Consider the following 17179-nt stretch of genomic DNA (forward strand, 5'->3'; position numbering starts at 1 on the left):
CAATAGTTCCTGAGCAGAACTAGACCCGACGGGATGGAATTGTGCGTAACGGCTTCTGAGTGGTCGATGGGCGTCGTTCTAGATCGGTCTGTCGCTGTTTCACACGATACATGATACATGTGTTTAAGGGGTTGCTCTGTCGGGTTACAGAGGAGCATGTTTTGTTTTGTTTGAGATCTACGAGACAATGTTTATGTCAATGCTTCTATGGCGACTTCAGACGAAATATTGCAATCCATCTACCACACATAAAAGCAAACTGAAACCCTGCAAGTTGATATGTCTCATCCCAAGATTACTATTACGTGCTGCCACTCAAGGTTCACATACGTCACTGCCACGCTACGTCCCACGCCATGTGCCGCGTCAGCCCTGCTCAAGGAAGGTGAGTGGCGGTTCTAAGATTAAACATCAATCGGCTACAGCATAGTGGATATAATAGGTTACGTCTTGTTCTTGTCGATAAGATGGAATACGGTTTCGTTTAGAGTCTGAACATAGGCAAGTCACATGGGATTTAGGTTGGCAAGAATGTTAGTGAAAATGATTTTATACAGAATAAGATATGTCTGAAAGGTCAGAGCTAAATCTATGTACACAAACAAAACGCCATCTAAGTAGATGCGGTATCCATGCAGGCCAAGGCAGGCAGCAAGGGGTGGAAGGGTCAACCAAGTCTCCACGTCACAGACGCTGAGCAACAATGTCGGCCGAGCAGGCTTTTGCAAGCTTACTGGTTGCCGCTGAGCTTCTTGATGTTGCGGCGAGCGTTGCGGCGGCGACGGCGACGGCTGGAGCAGCCGGAGCCGGAGCCGGTGCTGGGAGCAGCGGTGGCAACGGGCGCCTCAGAGGCGACCTCGGTAGCGGCGGCAGAGGTGACGATGGTAGAGAAAGAGGGAGCGGGAGTGGTCTCAACGGCGGCGGGGGCGGTGGTGACGGCGGCCTCAGCAGCAGAAGTGGTAACAGCGGCGGCAGAGGTGGCAGCGGCAGCGGAAGAGGTAGCGACGGCGGCCTTGGTGGTGGAGGCAACGGCGGTGTTGCTACCGCCGCTGGAGCCAGAGCCGGTCCAGACCTCAGGGCCGGGGATGTCGTAGCTGGTGTACGAGCCGTAGAGGTTGAAGACGATGCCGGGGTCGGCGTCGGTGTAGCCGGTGTTGAAGTCGAAGTTCTGGTCAGGAACATCGCTGCCAGAGCCAGTGATCTCGAACTGGATGCAAGAGGGGTAGAACTGAGCGCCACGGGCAGAGTTCTGGCTGTAGGCGGTGTCACTCTCGTGGTGGGCAATGATCTCCTGGCGGATCAGGTACTGGCCAGCGGCCAGGCTGGAAGGCAGAGTGAAGTCGGCCTTGCCCTTGGCAGCGATGAGCTTGTCAACAGCCCACTCGGAGCCATCGTAGCCATCCTCGGCGATCTTGGTCCAGATGGCACCGGTGCCATCGCCCGCAGTGTAGGGAGCAATGTAGGTGATGACGGGGCCCTTGTGGGAAGAGGCGATGATGTCGTCGGCGCGGTTGTCGTGGTACCACTCGACGGTGAGCTTGTCACCGGCAGCGGCAGTGACGAAGTCGCTGACGGCAGTGCCGCCGTTGACGTTGCAGGCAAGGTCAGCGCTGGTCAAGTCCTTGACGGGGCTGTTGTTGGGAGGGCTTCGGATGTAAGCCGATCGGCCGTCGCCCTGGTCGACGTCGTTGACCCAGACGCCGTAGACTTGGGCGTGGGCGGCAACGGTGCTGGCCATAGCCAGAGCGGAAACAGCGGAGTAACGCATGATGATAGATGGGTTATGCTTGTTGGGTTTTTGGTGGTGTTTTGTAAATGACTGGATGAAGCGAAGCTCGCTGGGATATTCGACTTCAAGTGGGTTGAGTGAATGAATGGTTGGCACAGCCAATAGAAAGAAAGTGAAGATGAAAGAGAGAACAAGCAACAAGGACTGATATGCAAGGACGAGTGTAGAGAGCGAGGAAGAAGATGGTTGAGGGAACACCAGCTTCGACTTATATATCGAGTTCAACCTCCTGGCCAAGGCGTCACTCCGCCGGGTTGGCCACAGCTCGCCGCCGCCCATCTCGGTTCCAATGGAACAAAAGAATCCCCAACAAGGATGATCCGCAAGTTCCGCAGCCAAGGGTCATGGGCTTCATTGCAACATGGCCTCTCGGGTGGTGCCAAGGCGCACTTCAGACATGGAGCGTTGGGGATCTAGCCAAGGCGGGACATGTGGCCGTGGCTCTCAGGGCAGCGGCCCCTAAGCGACGTTGGGAGGCGGCAGTTTACAGGCAATCTAGATGCAATACGGCTGGCCACGGCGCGAATCTCCTGGGCGAGATCCTGGGTTCAGGGCAATACCGAGAGGGCTTCGCGGTGGTGGCGCTGGGACACGCTGGGATGGGCAGCATGGTTGCGGGCCCATTTCCGTCCGTCTGCCCCTGGCGAAGCGGAGGCCATCCCATAAATCCCAAGCGCCTTTCAGGGACGTCCACTTTTATCCCCGGGCTGCCATGAACATGATAGACGGAAAAATCGGGGAGCCTCAGCTAAACGGCGCCGGGGGGTGCTTAACCGACCTCCCTGCGGCCCTCGGTTTGAGCCTCACCGGGATGAGGCATGGCCCGTCCCATTATTGGACAATGGGTGGATCCTGAAACCCGGTCGTCCTGATCGCTGCAACCCTTCAGGTCCCTTTCATCACGGGAGAATCGCTATTGGAAATCTAGCGCCGGCCCCGCTGACCGCTCGCTGCGATGCCAGGTCTCGTCCAACTCCAGGATGACCAGGAACCTGCGTGTAGACGGCGACGCGCCGGAGGATCTCTGCCTCCCTGCCCATGTCAGCAGCACTCTATTCTGTTCTCTTCCCGCCTGCTTCGGGATGGTTCCATACGAGCAATCGGCGCGCCCCGCTGCCCCCTGAGGATCCTCTGCTTTGGCTTGGCGATTAACTCACCTTACACCTGAAACGACCCGAAAATCATCTGATCGACGGGGGAACGCTGGAGTCTGCGTGCGAGCCCACCGCAACGTGAAAAACAGCGTGAAACTTCGTGGGTCGATGAAAACCCGTCCAATATCGGCGTCTACTGAGAGCAAACGGGTTGATGAAACAGCTGCTCATGTGCGTCCAGGCATTGGAGCTTTTCGCATGAGCTGATGTGCCCAATGCTGCCTGGCCATGCGCGCAGCAGCAGCAATGATTCTTGTTCGCATCCAGCCGAGGCGAATCTCGATGCTCCATCCATCCCAGACCCTGTATACATACTCAATGCTTTTTTGACAATCGGGAAATTCGGACTCCGTCCATTGCGGTGACTCGAGAAAAGCCAGCGACGGACCCCGTAATCTCCACAAGTCAATTCGAGGTGACGGCGCGGGTGCAAGGTTGATCCAAGGCCAATGGCATCGAATTCCATACGTTTTCATCAGTGAAGGACAAATTGGCAGGGAAATGGAGGGGGGACGTTTCGTTTGAGGGGTTTCAGGATATTTCATCATTCTGGCGTGATGACGCATCGGCATAAACAAGCGTTGTCCTCCAGAGACGGAATTGTTGCTTTCGTCCAACTCGTTGCGGCACGCATGAAGTTCTTGAACTGAAATCTTTATGCTTAAAAAACCAATAAGCTCATCAGTAAGCTTGAGCCCATGATAATTATTTTTAAGGTTAATCGACGATGCAACAAAGTCAAAGTTGATTGGCACTAGCCGATCTCCTGACCAGGGTGTACCGTCGCAGACTCGCAAACGGCGGGATCACGGTACCAGCAAAAGTATCCCCTACCCTACGCGTTGATTGACATAATTCAACAAGCCATAAAATACATGCTTTCCTCAAATAATTATGCTTAAACAAATTTACGTAGTATGGTGTTTTGAATTGATACTTTAACGCTCAATTATCGAGGTAGGTGGGTGCCTCCATTTGGTCCTATTTTTCACTTCACGATGCAAATAATGAAGGAAGGTAATTTCTCAACACTCGGCTTTATACACAAAAGTGACAGTCATCCTTTCACCGAGCCAAGTCCAGACATAATCATTGTGGTATAGGGTAAGCTTGTTGAATATCCTCTCGGGTAGATCGAACCACTGTCATCGACCATACATAACACACACAATCAAGTACTATACCTTGCACCAGAAAGTCCAGCAACTCAAAACCCACAAGCTCTTCCGGTGCTCTAATACGTCTTTTCCTTGCCAAAGCACAACACACACTGCGTTTCAACCTTAATAAACTTGTTTAGCTCCTTACCTCACTGGTAAAGTTCTCTTGGTCCATGATGATCCCACCCACAAGCAAGTCCTCACCGTCACTCTTGGTTACCAGGATATGTATCAACAATGACATTCACCGCTCATTTTCCTCGGAATTCGTTCATCCTTGGCCATGGCTAGTTCGACCGCGCTAATGTGGCCTCCCTGTGAACTCCAAGACATCATCTGGCGCTTCGCAGCCGAAGTTGATGACTGTAGCGGATTGGTGAGGTGTTCCCAGGAGACAAGGCGCGAGTTCCTTCGCCACTGCACCTTACAGACGATGTGCATGAGCTCAAGAGGCCCCCTGAAGGAGTCACTATGGATGCGCTAAAGTTGAGGGTCATTGCCAAAGTTGATGAGGTATATCGTCTACTTCAGATAATATCTTCGACATTAGATTATTGGTGTTACTGGAAGCTTGATAGCAGTCGAGCACAAACACGGCGCTATGTCACAGGCTCGGTCACCATCTCATTCACCACCAAGGGTGCGCAACCTGTACAGTCGACTGAAGAAACAGGCCATTTTGGGAGTGTCAATCACCCCGTCGTTTCCTGAGCCCTTGGATGAATCTACCAATGGATCTGGTTCTGATACTATTCTATTCCGAGTGCTTTTTGATCATCATTCCCCCTTGGTTCCACGGTGAAATCAATATCCAGTTCCTAACCTGACCCTGGTACTACGTCTCTACATTAGCCTTGGAATCTAATATATCCCAGATCGCTTATTTGCCGCCGCTGAGGAAGCTAGCGAACCATTGTCATGTTTCGTAATGGGCGCGACTCAATTACCACATTGGCCGCCAAGATGACCAGAATAATGTTTTCGAAACGCGTTTGTGTGATCGGCGAGCCTTCTGGTACTCTTGATAGGTGGAACTGTATCGAAGCGCATTATAGATACTCGACACGTCGACTAGCCTTTCGTTGGAACGGTGTAGTGGGACCAACCAGGGGACCCCGGGATGCACTCCGCCTCACCGTTTCAAGACCATGAGTGCTTTGGGAGCAATTTCTTCGTTATGTTATCTTAAATGGATGGACTATTCTTAGCGAACGTGGAAGTGATCACTCCAAATTGCCTTGACGCTTGAGGTCCCTCTGACCTTGTTGAGATATCTCCTTACCGTTGGATCACCTCATAACCTTGGCTGCCCTTCTTGAATGCAGAGTCAAACTCCTTGATTGACATAACTCGAACATTACCCAGATGACGCGTGTTCTAGAGCGGTTTTGTTTGTCGACCCCCTGCGAGAGTTTTGGTTTGAAACCCGAGGAAACAGGACCAGGTGGCGTGGTTCGACTATTGCTGGGATTGCAAGTTTGATGCAGCGGTTGAACCTGCGTCCAACAAAATGTCCGGAATTGAAGTAGTCTACTTCGTATGACCCCTTCCCCAAGTCTCATCCAAAGTACGGCTGGACGTATCTGGATTTTTGAGTTCAGTTAGTGTCGGGTGGCTTTCTTTGTTTGTCGGCAGCCTCCTGGCATCCTTAACGCTTCATAGGCCACACCCGAAAGGTTCTCTTCACACGCTTAGATTAATCCTCGGTATTTTTTCTAGAGGAAGTCCGGGACTATTTGAGCCAATGTGTACTCAATTGAAGGGTTATGATGATAACTGAGAAAGTGTTATATTTTCCGATGCCATTTTTGCTCTCCGTACAACGCTACGAAGATTTGATGCTGCTCCTCTGGAGGCTAACAGGAGCAGCCTTGCTCCCTTCATTCTAAGATCCAATACCCAAGTGTTTTTACTTTTTTACCATAGTAACCTCGGAGAAATTTGTGAGGAACTCACCGCCTACATCAAGGTGTAATCGTGGCGGCCAAAGCTGGTGCCAATCATCGGAATACCGGTCGCAGCATTGCATCCAAGATACCTTGTCTGATGGCAAGATACCAGGATGTGGCCCAGTTCTGAGATTTTACAAGCCATGTATACTCTTACGCTTATTCCTGCTTTATTGATCAACTAGAAATTTCCACGAGATCATTTCTCGGCTTGTAGTAGCTGCTTCCGCATGGCAGACAAATATGGTAGGGCCTCCGGTGGTCTATACATGAATGGGCAGTACATCACCTTGTTAAAAACAAGACGATACATTGTTCGACGTCAATAAAATCATATTTAATCTATGGAAAACCGTGAAAAGCCATTGCCTCGTCAACCACTGACCATCTGCATGCCCCTGAGGCCTGCGTAGGTCCCTTGACTAGAACCCAATACCGAGGTCTCAATTCTGCCGGTCTCACGAAGTAGCCTGCAATATATTACTACTTAGTTGTTGCGCGGCAGCTGGAGAATTGGCGTGCGATGTTTGTTCCCTGCTCGACTCATGTGGTCGCTCCAAGTATAAAGCTGTCTTGCTTTGTGACTTCGGCTTTGCTAGTATCGGTGGCCCTGACTGTGTCCGCAGCCTATCAAGATAAACTAGTTGATGCAGAAACCCGATCTTTTCATCTAACTGAGACTAACAAGGCTGATGTTCTCACCACTCTTGATGAGCGGGAAATCGAGCTACGGAAACCCGCCCAGACTCCCAGATGCATCTAGAATATTGCCTTTCGCCGAGAATGGTATGTTAACACCGGGTCTCTGGTAAATGCATAGGACTATGATTAAATAACAGTGGTTCGCTCTTCATAAAGGGGAGGCTCTTTCATATTAAAGCCGTGAAGCGTCTTCAGGGCTTACCGCCCGGACGCCTCAAATTGTCTCCTTGGTGCCCAGTCTTTGAGTCAGTTTCTACTAGCTTGTTTCTTGCTGGATAATATATTGCCCTTAAACTAGTTTGGCGACTTCATCATGAAACACATCCAACAGACTCGTACTATCCACTGCACTGGCAGTTTCATGCCGTGGCATCGGTGGTTTGTCGATCTCTATGAAAAGCCCTTCAAGAGGAATGTAAGTATACCGGATATCAACCTGTAGAGTCCTCATCATACGCCTTTGTAAATTTGAGCTAATCTTTAATCTGAGTGCTGTAGCTGGCCAAAATATCCATCCGCACCCGAAAATTCACACATATTTGATGGAGATCCCGTCGCTTGGGAGAAAACGGGGAGTATGTCCTCCATGACGGTCTCGTAATTTCCCCTCCGGAAGGTATTGGTGGCGGAGACGTTCTACTCTCGCCGTGGGTAGGTGGGGAGGTTGTCATCGCCGGTCCGTTTTCCGATATGGCCCCAATCTTGGCCCTGTAGGCGGTTTGAAGTGGAGAAATACCAGTCCTCACAACAGTCTTGAAAGCCATCCTCGTCGACTGAAGTAAGGTGTAGGTCCAGTAATAAACCGGAGACATGCGAACCACACAGCTGTGTTGAGCAAGTTACCTTGCAGCATCTAGCGGCCAATTTATGAGTCCCAGACTGCTATTGAAGCCCAGCATCTCCAAATATCGATTGCTTTCTGAAGGCGTCCCATACAGTGTAGATCTTGGTCCCCACGGAGGTATTCATTATACTATCGGGTAAATTCCTACTACTAACAGACGCAACTTGATGAATTTCCCCATGACTCCCCTGGCGACCTTGATGTTGATCTTTTGACTTCTCCTGGCGATCCAGCCAAGTCTTACCAGCAGATGTAAAGTAAGAAAAAGGGTCCCAGCGTTTATTCATGGCATCATTGATCTTGAGGGAGGGTTCGGTGTGTCCCATGTCGATAAAGTTGTCAAGCTGAGTTTCTCGGTGACCGGATATTGGCCCACATGATATGCCCACAATCACTTCCATTCATGCCCTCGTAGCGCCTATTAGGATAAATAGCTTGCCTAAAAGTATGTATGAGTTGAGAGGCTACTTCAGACATCTAATTTCAGTTGCAGTCCACCAAAGTGTCCATATTCTGTCTATCCGGCCGTGATGCACCCAGAAGGTTTGAGATATGCGATACATGCTGGATTAGTCCCATCCTCAAGCACATGACTTGAATACTTACCAAGCGTTAGGAAAATTTTATAAGTATAAAATCTCAATGATAGTTTGAGCTCGGCTGAGCATCTATGCATGCAATTGTTCCTGTGTAGAACACATGTAAGATGAATAAAAAGCGTGTGCGATTCGGCATCGTTGCACTTTGATCTTTAAGTTACCAATCACAAAACATCATGGATATTGCGTCGCTCCTTATAATTGAGCTGTCGCTGGGCACTCTTGGCAAACTAGATCTCATAAAACAGCTCCTTTACGGCCCCTTTGAAGCCAGCATTGGGATTCCATCCAAGATGTCCCCAGACTACGCGAATGCCATAGTCGAGAAAGGCGCGGTAGCAACATTGAGTATTTTCATAGGCCAGTTGGCCATGGTTCCTTTTTGCAATCGCCGGCAGAGTCGTCAGTGTACTTGTCTGGCGTGGGGTTACAGGTCGTGCCTCGCGAGGTCAAGCACACCAGCTCGACAGCTTTCCATATCAGCGTAAGTCTTTTTATATATTTAAGACATGTGTTGTCTCTGGTTTTACAGTCAAATTATAATTTCTGGCGATATTAAAGTGCATGTTCTGTGACAACTCTAAGCAACCTGTTGTAGTAACACATATGACGAAGACGAGCGGATGCTGGTGTCGGTAATCATGGGTTCCGGAGGCTTATTATAGGGGAAACAGCATGTTACGGGGAACAAGGGACGTAGGAGTCATAGTATTGGAGGAATGAAGCTGGTGAGCTTTGTAAGGGCTGGCGGAGACATAACTGTGGGAGCCGTGATGGTAGCTGCGAAGGGTTTGATGCGCATAGGAAGGACCTGGCTCGCTGAAGGAACTATTGGCAGACGACATGATTTATTGCCCTGCATTGGGGGAACTGGGGCGTTATTATATGATTGGTGTCGCCAGGCGGCGAAGCAAGTTAAAACCCAATAGTTGTGCACACAGTCTTCGAATTTATAACGGACCGCCTCTTATGGTGCACAACGAACTACAGAGCTCGACGCTAAATAGGCTGGATTGAAGTTCCCATATGGTTAATTTTAGGTATTTAAGCTCTTTTAATGAGTTGAGATGGATCAAAGCAACAAAGTGGATTCCGTAATGTGGCGCGGTACCACGACATAGGTACGAGAGCCAATATCAGAAGCCTAATAATAGAGGCCAGCAGCGGCAGAAGCCGTTGGAAAACTGTACCACTCAACTGCTCAGTATCGAATAAAAAATCCATTGTACGAGCTGCTCCAACAAGGGTATTGGGGAGAGGCCGAGATTCGGGCTTCACCTTGAGGCGGCAATGGTCTCCCATGAGCCACTAACTAATCAACCCGGGCACGAAGATACACAAAATTATGTGCGTTATGTCATTTATCGCGAGATATATGCAGTGCTAACACATGGTGTATGTTCATCTGCGTGGGTCCTCCAGAGCAGTGGGTTCCCTGCCGCTCTCCTCCGTCTGGCTCGGCTAGGCAGCCAGGGAATCCAGCGAGATTTGCGAGTTTGTGCGACAAATCACATGAGTCAACCTCAAATTGATTCGCAGGGCACAAGACGTCACCTCGGAACTTGCGCTTGGATCAACAATGGCTCCTAGGCAAGGGGCACAGCTCAGGGGTCAGGCTGTCTGGGACAGGCGGTGACCATGGCCAAGGTTGATCTCTGGCGTCTACCACACCCACCTTGCAGTTGAAAAGGGAACCTTGAAAATCACCGGCGAATCATACAACACGGCAACGCTCCTTTTGGCAAGTTGCCTCGGCCGGGCGCAGCAAGTACCCGCCGTCTCCTCCCCTCGGGCTCCTTGGCGCAGTCTAGATCTCGGATGTCATGGACGAGGGGCCGAGCGATGACAAGCCCCCGAAGGTCCAGACCTAGATGAGGCGGGGAGAGCCTATCATAGATGCACTTCTTCCCCTTGACGCCCTGTCCTTGGTGCTGCCCCTCGACGTCAACGGGTCACACAGAGGCACGCCATGCACGTCGACAGGTCCGTACACATCTTCCCCGTGTTGTTAGTACTTCCCCAGACGCATCAGCGGGTTCTGTATGGTCATTGGCCCAAGTCCCACCGACATCGTGCCATTGTTCCGAGCTCTCATGGCGCCGTTTGATGGGGCGGATAAGTGAGGCTGACGACGTACTAGTCTCCTCATATCCCGAATCACAACGCTCCAGATGATCAACTTGCAGGACAAGAATAGCCACCCATGATCCTTGTACTTGCACTCCATCGTGGCTCGAGCCACCTGCATGTGGTGGTTGCCAAGGGGCCTTGTCGTCGCGTGGGAGTGGGTGCGAAATGCAAGCCTCCCGTTGAGAGGAGTCTGGCTGCGCACATTGTGTGGATGACTCCATCTTGATTCCTTCCGATACGATTACTCCAGACCTAGGCAGCACAGCCCCGGTTTAGTGTAAGTGTCATTGCCCACCCATCGATACGTCATATGTGATATATCTGCAGGCCCGAAACATCACCTGGCCACAGGCCTAAGCACGAGCACCCCTGGCTTCCAAAGGCAGTGTCACTGGTTTGTCCAGCATAGCCCATCATCTGGAGAGTCTGGGGTTCACGCTGCGGTTGGCTGCCATCGTCCCTGGACGCTGTCCAATGTTGCCCGAGACGTGGAGCTGGTCAGATTCGTCGTCCAACAGATTTGTTCAATCGACGACGTGTCGCAGCAAGGCCAGCAATCTAATTCTGCCGCAATAGTCGAGGCCGGTTTTCTGGATAACCCAACCAAAAGACGTCCGTATTCGAGATGGGCGGTGAGGAAAGCGATTGATGTCGATGGCGAATGGTAAATGCAGCACGTAGCTAGAGTAGTAGCGGTCTGGTTTTTTTTTCAACCCCCCTCACCAACAAGCCTATCGCGACTTACACCAATTTATCCATGCAATTTTTTCTTGCATTTGGGGTTGGGTTGCAATATGGAGAGTCCTAAACCTAGCCGCATGGGTTCCAGCCGCTCGGGCGGAGGCGTCAGATCCGGCACGTTGATCGGTGCGTGGAAGTGACAGGACCGAAAGCGGTCATTTGAAATATGACTGCTCAGTATATCGAATTCTGGACCAAAGTGGATGCGACTTGCACTTTGCGGTCCGGGGACTTCTTTCGAAGGGTAGCTTGACAGGTCTAGCGCCAAAACACGACGTCCGAGGCATTTATTAGGACCTAGTTGTACCAAGTTAGCAAGACTTCGCAATAGTTAATAGACAGCACATGTAAGAAACTAGTGGCTTGTGGGAGATTAATCCAGCCGCATGTCTGGCATCCTCCGGGCGGATTCGTGAGTTGACAGACCGCCTGGCGAGGGCACGTCGTCAGTTGGGCATGGACGGAGTACGCTCTGGTGCCTCTCCTGTCGGCGCGGCCGCCACTTGCCGGTCAGACGGATGAATGCCACAATCTCGCTGGCAATTATGACACGCTGGCATTTTCCCTTTCATCCTCCGCCTCATCCTAGCGGAACGGGGTGTATCGACTTGCATGTGTGAGTGCGCGCCGGGACACGACACGACGGTTTTCTCCGTTTGAGGCGGGCCAACTTTCAACGGCTTTCGAACTTGAACTCTCGGTCTTTCGCGTCGGTACTTTGGCGTCATACCCCTGATACCTGGAGCCAGGCTACAAGTCTCCCTGCCGTGCTACCCCGAGGCACAGCGGCTGGGTAACTTCAGCAGACGGCCAGGTAGACGCAACTTTTCACGCCGCATTCGAGCCCAATCATCCCGCCCATGTGCCAAGTCATACTCGAAGCCGATGCTGTAGTGACACGGCCGTGGAGGAGATCAAGGGGCTTGGTGGCAGCGCCTCTCCCGCCCGCGTCAAACGACCAGGGGAACTCTTCCAGCCTGGGTCGTGATCATCTTCAAAGCCAGCAAAGTAGAGTAGAACCAGGGATCAAGTGTCGGTCTAGGTCTATGGCCTCAGTCTCGGCTTGGAGGATGATTTGACCGACTAAGCCTCGCAGCTCGAGCGACGCCCCTCTCTCGCCGGCTGGCCCTGTTACACAATGAGAGCACAATGACGAGAGCGCACATCTTTGCTCATAGAGGAACAAGCTGTTGCCTGTGATGTCTCACCGCTCTGGACCCAAGCCTCCCGTCCGTCTCCTCAGCCTCTCTGAGAACCTTTCAAGGTGCCACATCACCAGCTCCGGCTGGGCACACCTGCAGTACTTGGGGTGGCTTGTTCTGGAAGAGGCCCATTGACGATCCGGTGTGGGAGTGATATCACCACATGTCCAGGGTGTCTTTTTGCAAGCTAACCCGTCTTCGATGGGAGCAGCGGCGCATCGTGAGGCTGAAAAGGATTTCATCCAGCTACGATGCGACGGACCCCAAGGCCGCGAGTGCATCGTTGATGCCAACACGAGACGACTCTACAAGGGGGCTCTGCTGGGAACTTTTTTCCAGCCTACCGAAGATTCTTCTCTCCCCTTGGTCCTTCAAAGCCCCTGGAGGCTGATTCATAGCCAGTAAGATGCTGTGGGGCGTCAGAGCTGGCACCTATCGAGACATACCGGGATGGAGATTTTCTGATAGCCCGCAGGAGTCTCACTACGTGATCTCTGCGGCTTGATCCATCTCGCAGACCGGTCAACCATCTGGGCCATCCATCCCATCTATCATTGACGGGGCTGAGAAAGCCGGTGACGCCCAACCCAGCGAGTCGGAATCATGACGGCCAAGAGCCTCATTCCTTTACCGTCTCTTTGAAGCCGCATGTTGACTTGAAAATGATATAATATGAAGCGTCCGTGCGACTCTTCAGCCTTGGGTTCACGATTTTCGCACCTCACTGCACGAGCAAAACGCCGGCTCCGTTACAATGAAACCTGTCGCCATTGCAGGGGATACCTCGCCGTCTCTTTATCAGGGATCGTTCACTTCGCGATCCGCGCACCAGGGCAGCCGATCGTCAAGGTATGTCGTGCTTGGCCCCAAGATGCCTATACCCTTGAAGAACATGTCACCTAACCCATGAAATGTAGCAGTACCCGCGATTCGAAGATGAGCAAGAAGAAATCCGACAACCGCAAGGCCAACAAGGCCAACAAGGCCACCAAGGCCACCAAGGTCACCAAGGTCACCAAGCCATCACTTGGCGATGTTGTGAAGCAAGGCAAGTCAGAGAGGATCATTTCTCGGGCTGTGGAGCATCTCTGGCATCCCGACCGGCCTTGGGAACCTTTTGAGCCTGGGCCAGCCTTCTCTGACCACGGAGCGGACACATCCGATGCGGAGTGTAGTAGGAATACAAACTCCGGCCGCAACGTTACCCAACAAACCTCTCAAGATGCCCGAGGCTCCTAAGCGACTCGCTCATAGAGAGGAGGGGGAGAAGATGCTGTGGGGGCGAGCCTTGGCGCAGATGGTGGCTGCCGCATCAATATCCCAGAAGGTCGAAGATGGGCGATCTTAACACTCCCCAGAAACCCTGGTTGAACCTCGATCGCTCGGATGATGGCTGAAGAGTTTTCCCAGAGGCCTTTACTTGCATTGCTGTTCATGATCGGTCCCGCGGCCTTCCATCCCGACTTGGTCGGGGTCTCGGGGTCCTCTACACAACCGGGGCATAGTACAGATTGATTGACCTGCCGCCACCCTCATCCACACCAGCACATCACGCCACGCGGAGGCAAGGGGGAGGGGGCGAGAATAACAGCGTCGTGCCGCACAGCGACAGCGCAAATGCGAGTGCTTCCCTTGCTTGACTAGGGCCCAGCGCAGGGAATTGCAGGCGTGGATCTGCGGGTGACGCGATCGAGACGAACTACGGCTTGTCAGGCTGCACACGGCAACTCTGCCGCCGGAGCCGCCGCCGCCAACAATGGGAATGGCGCGAAAAAAAGAGCTGCGAGAAAGCCGTTCGGCTTGCCGGTTTCGTCCCGGGTCCACTCCCCGTTGAGAGACCAACAGCTGTGGCGGCTGGGCTGGCAACGGGCGTCAACTTGTCGGCGCGAGATCATGGTTGCGCGTGCTGTGGCTTGCAGAAGGAATATGGGGTCGGTTGCGTACCGTGTGAAGAGAAGGATAGAACCAGCAATGGCCTCGACTTTGAGCGATATCCCATGTAATAATAGTCGCGATTGAGATTGAATTGAACACCAGCAACGAGCATCTTTCCAGCCGAGTAGCATTGCGTATGCGTATCTTCTTTCAGCCGCAACGCACAACCACATCATCGACGTAGCACCAACACCACCCACCACCCACCACCACCGTGTCAGTCCAAACCCATACGGTTGCAACACTACACCAACCACCCTCCCGCAGCTCAGCTCAGCTCAGCTCCCCGCACGGCACGGCACACGGGAAGGATGCCCATTGTACGGTGCTACCCAAGTCGAGTTACTGTAGTTTGGCAGCGGCGATAATGGAGATCGTCCACGGTCCACCGCTTGGGTGCATGAACCCACTGTCGCCATTCGGGGAGGCTCCCCAATGCGTACGAGTACTGCGTTCTGCGGCGTCCGATATCTTATGTAGCGTGTCGCTCGTGGAGAACACACCCCAGCAGTTCCCTAGTTATCACCAGTTGAGTCGTTCCGGCTAGATCGCTTCTTTCCATATGCAAGCGCCGTCGCAGTGAGAGGTGAAATGCCGCCACAGCGCGGCTTTGTGTGATTCGGCTTGCTTCCATGCTGGTGATGATGTCTCAGTGTCTCACCACCCACACTTCTCCTCGTCTCCTTTGGGCAGTCTGCATCTTCTATCCACCCCCGTCGTGCTACAGACGGTGAGGTGAGAGAGTAAGCCGCTGGGATGGCCGGGAATACAGGGCCTCTGTTGATACAGGTCTTCCATCCACGCCTCCTGGCGGCTTCCGCTGACCTTTTGCCAGCCCATATCCACTGCCCTGTCCTCGTACGTAGCCGAGTTCCCGGGGATCTGTGTCGAGGATCGTTAATAAAGAAGGCTGTCTGCCGCATGCTTAATCCCCCCCACAAACCGTCTTTTGACCATTCTTGCCCTTCCCATTTCCGAGGCATTCTGGGAAATGTCTCTTCTCTCTCCTGCCCATAGCCAGGGGGATCACCCCAGCCAGCCAGACACGTGCGAGTTTGCCTGAAAAGCCCCCTACTGCTGGCAGCTTTGCCCGCGAACCACATCCCGCACCGAGGGCAGACGATTCAGGCCACGGCCCCAACAACAGAGACACGCCTAGCCTCCGTCCCGCACAAGCCTCTCTCTCGACTGCGTCACGATCTGCCTTGCACGACCGAGTCCCTGCGACGCCTCACTCTTCGATACTGCGCCTCGTGGCCGAGAGGTGCTGGGATAGATTCAAGCCAAAGCCACACGGTGGAGCAAAGGCTCGCCGGTCTTGTGCTTCCCTTCACAGCGCCATGCCCAACAAAAAGCAATAGCGGTCTGCCGCGCCACAATGGTAACAAGGCAGGCCAGGGGGCTTTTGGGAGGGCATTCGTCTGGGCTCTCGCCGGTCGGTAGGGGCAGTCCTGTCGTTGGCCAGCATGGCTCAGGCAGACACAGGCATCGAGGCTTGTCGAAGGCTAGACCAGCGCCTTCTTGCTCTATCCCGGGTCTTTGAGCGTCATTCGCTTGTCGACTCAGGGCTATCCATGTTGGACACCTTTTTCAACTTGGCATCCGCCTCAACCAGCACAAGAGTCATGGCAAGCAGGCGGTTGCTAAAAGCCTGGTATGGCGCAGCGCTTCGTCCTGACCTCGACCTGGGATACATATAAAAGACAGTGACCCTCGCCAAAGAATCTGCCACCTCGTGGAACCAGTTCATCATCATTGCTGATAGTCTTCTATCGCCTCGATTCTCTCTTCGCCCTCCCATACCACTTCGCTGAACACATCGAAAGACTGTTGTCATACACCATGTCAGGACAACAGGGTTATTATCCTGGGGCCGTTTATGGTGTCGGATACCAAGATCAGCAACCACATCAAAGCTATGATCCACGACAGTACCCCCAGCAGCCACCTCAAGGTTACGGTTCGCCGCAGTACTCTCAACCCCAGAACCAGCAGTACTACCGCCAGCCTTCTGGCAGTGACGACAGGCAGTCTGACCTTGTAAACTGGCAAGGAAGGTTCGTAAAATGCCAGTGTCGTAGACAAGGCGCGTTCTAACGGGTTGATAGCGTTTCGAGCGGTTGGTCGAGCGAGGAACCCAAGCACCCCTCCCGACGAGCAGACACCGACCCCAATCGAACGAACGAGTTCGTTGAGGAGGCCCGGAGGGGCCTAGGCGGGTCCGGAAAAAAGCATTCGACCAAGTCTCGTAAAACCAAGGATGACCACAGACGCAAGGCGAACAAGAACATCGACCAGTTCGACAACAGCTTCAACACCGCAGGCACTCAACCAACTCAGCAAGACCAGCAGAACTGGCATTACAACCGGTAGGGCTGTACAGACTCAAACAAGCATAACGGAGACAAGGACTAGCGCTCTGAGTCGCGGCTCTTGATGAACGGTGTGTGGGTGGCTTGGCTCGACTATCATTCCCTAGTCGGGCGTGAAAGGGTGTTTTGGAAGGAAAATCACTCGATCCTTTTGGACGGTGTGGCTTGTTTGGCTTGCTTGTTTTGGCTTCTATATCCCCCCTTGCGTTGCTCTTGTTTCGTTTACCCCATAGAATGCTGCGCCTCACAGCGGCCGATATACTGCTGTATCGCCCATGATCCGTCTTCTCTTAGTCCCGGACTGGAGAGTATGCGGATTCAGGGGGCTAGTATTCGGCACTCTCCTTAGTTATTGTATATATTAGATAGAATGACTCCAATAGATCGTCAAATTTCTCGAAAATCACGCGCCCAAGTGGTGGTGGTGGTGGTGTTGATTCACTTCTCTGCATTGCTAGGGTGAGACAGACATGTGTTGGCTGCAAGCACTTCAGAGCCGGTCCGCTAGGATTACTGCATCTCCAGCGGGTGATCGCACCTGTAATGCTGTGCTAGGTTCTGTAGGTCCGAATAGAGCGAAAGTGGCTAGCCATCGGGCTTTC

The 17179-nt window shown here is 52.7% G+C and overlaps 4 protein-coding genes across 4 annotated transcripts; 2 read left to right on the forward strand and 2 right to left on the reverse strand.

Moving 5' to 3' along the window:
- Nucleotides 1–576: 576 nt before the first annotated feature.
- On the reverse strand, nucleotides 577–2412 carry BGZ61DRAFT_447757 (glycosyl hydrolase family 61-domain-containing protein). The gene has a single exon (XM_046245391.1). The coding sequence runs from the start codon at nucleotides 2066–2068 to the stop codon at nucleotides 731–733; it is 1338 nt and encodes a 445-aa protein (XP_046106818.1). The 5' UTR covers nucleotides 2069–2412; the 3' UTR covers nucleotides 577–730.
- A 3960-nt stretch (nucleotides 2413–6372) lies between these two features.
- BGZ61DRAFT_586662 (uncharacterized protein) lies at nucleotides 6373–7297 on the forward strand. The gene is made up of 2 exons (XM_046256456.1): nucleotides 6373–7169; nucleotides 7253–7297. Exon 1 carries the CDS (start codon nucleotides 6576–6578, stop codon nucleotides 6813–6815), a length of 240 nt encoding a protein of 79 aa, XP_046106819.1. The 5' UTR covers nucleotides 6373–6575; the 3' UTR covers nucleotides 6816–7169; nucleotides 7253–7297.
- Nucleotides 7298–14551: 7254 nt separating this feature from the next.
- On the reverse strand, nucleotides 14552–15678 carry BGZ61DRAFT_197705 (uncharacterized protein). Its single transcript, XM_046237874.1, has one exon. It carries the CDS (start codon nucleotides 15306–15308, stop codon nucleotides 14721–14723), a length of 588 nt encoding a protein of 195 aa, XP_046106820.1. The 5' UTR covers nucleotides 15309–15678; the 3' UTR covers nucleotides 14552–14720.
- On the forward strand, nucleotides 15679–16870 carry BGZ61DRAFT_197595 (uncharacterized protein). Its single transcript, XM_046237872.1, has 2 exons — nucleotides 15679–16262; nucleotides 16314–16870. The coding sequence occupies exons 1-2, from the start codon at nucleotides 16048–16050 to the stop codon at nucleotides 16576–16578; spliced, it is 480 nt and encodes a 159-aa protein (XP_046106821.1). The 5' UTR covers nucleotides 15679–16047; the 3' UTR covers nucleotides 16579–16870.
- Nucleotides 16871–17179: the final 309 nt, after the last annotated feature.

Source organism: Ilyonectria robusta (genome assembly GCF_021365365.1).
Source record: "Ilyonectria robusta strain PMI_751 chromosome Unknown BGZ61scaffold_6, whole genome shotgun sequence".
NCBI classification, from domain to species: Eukaryota; Fungi; Ascomycota; class Sordariomycetes; order Hypocreales; family Nectriaceae; genus Ilyonectria; species Ilyonectria robusta.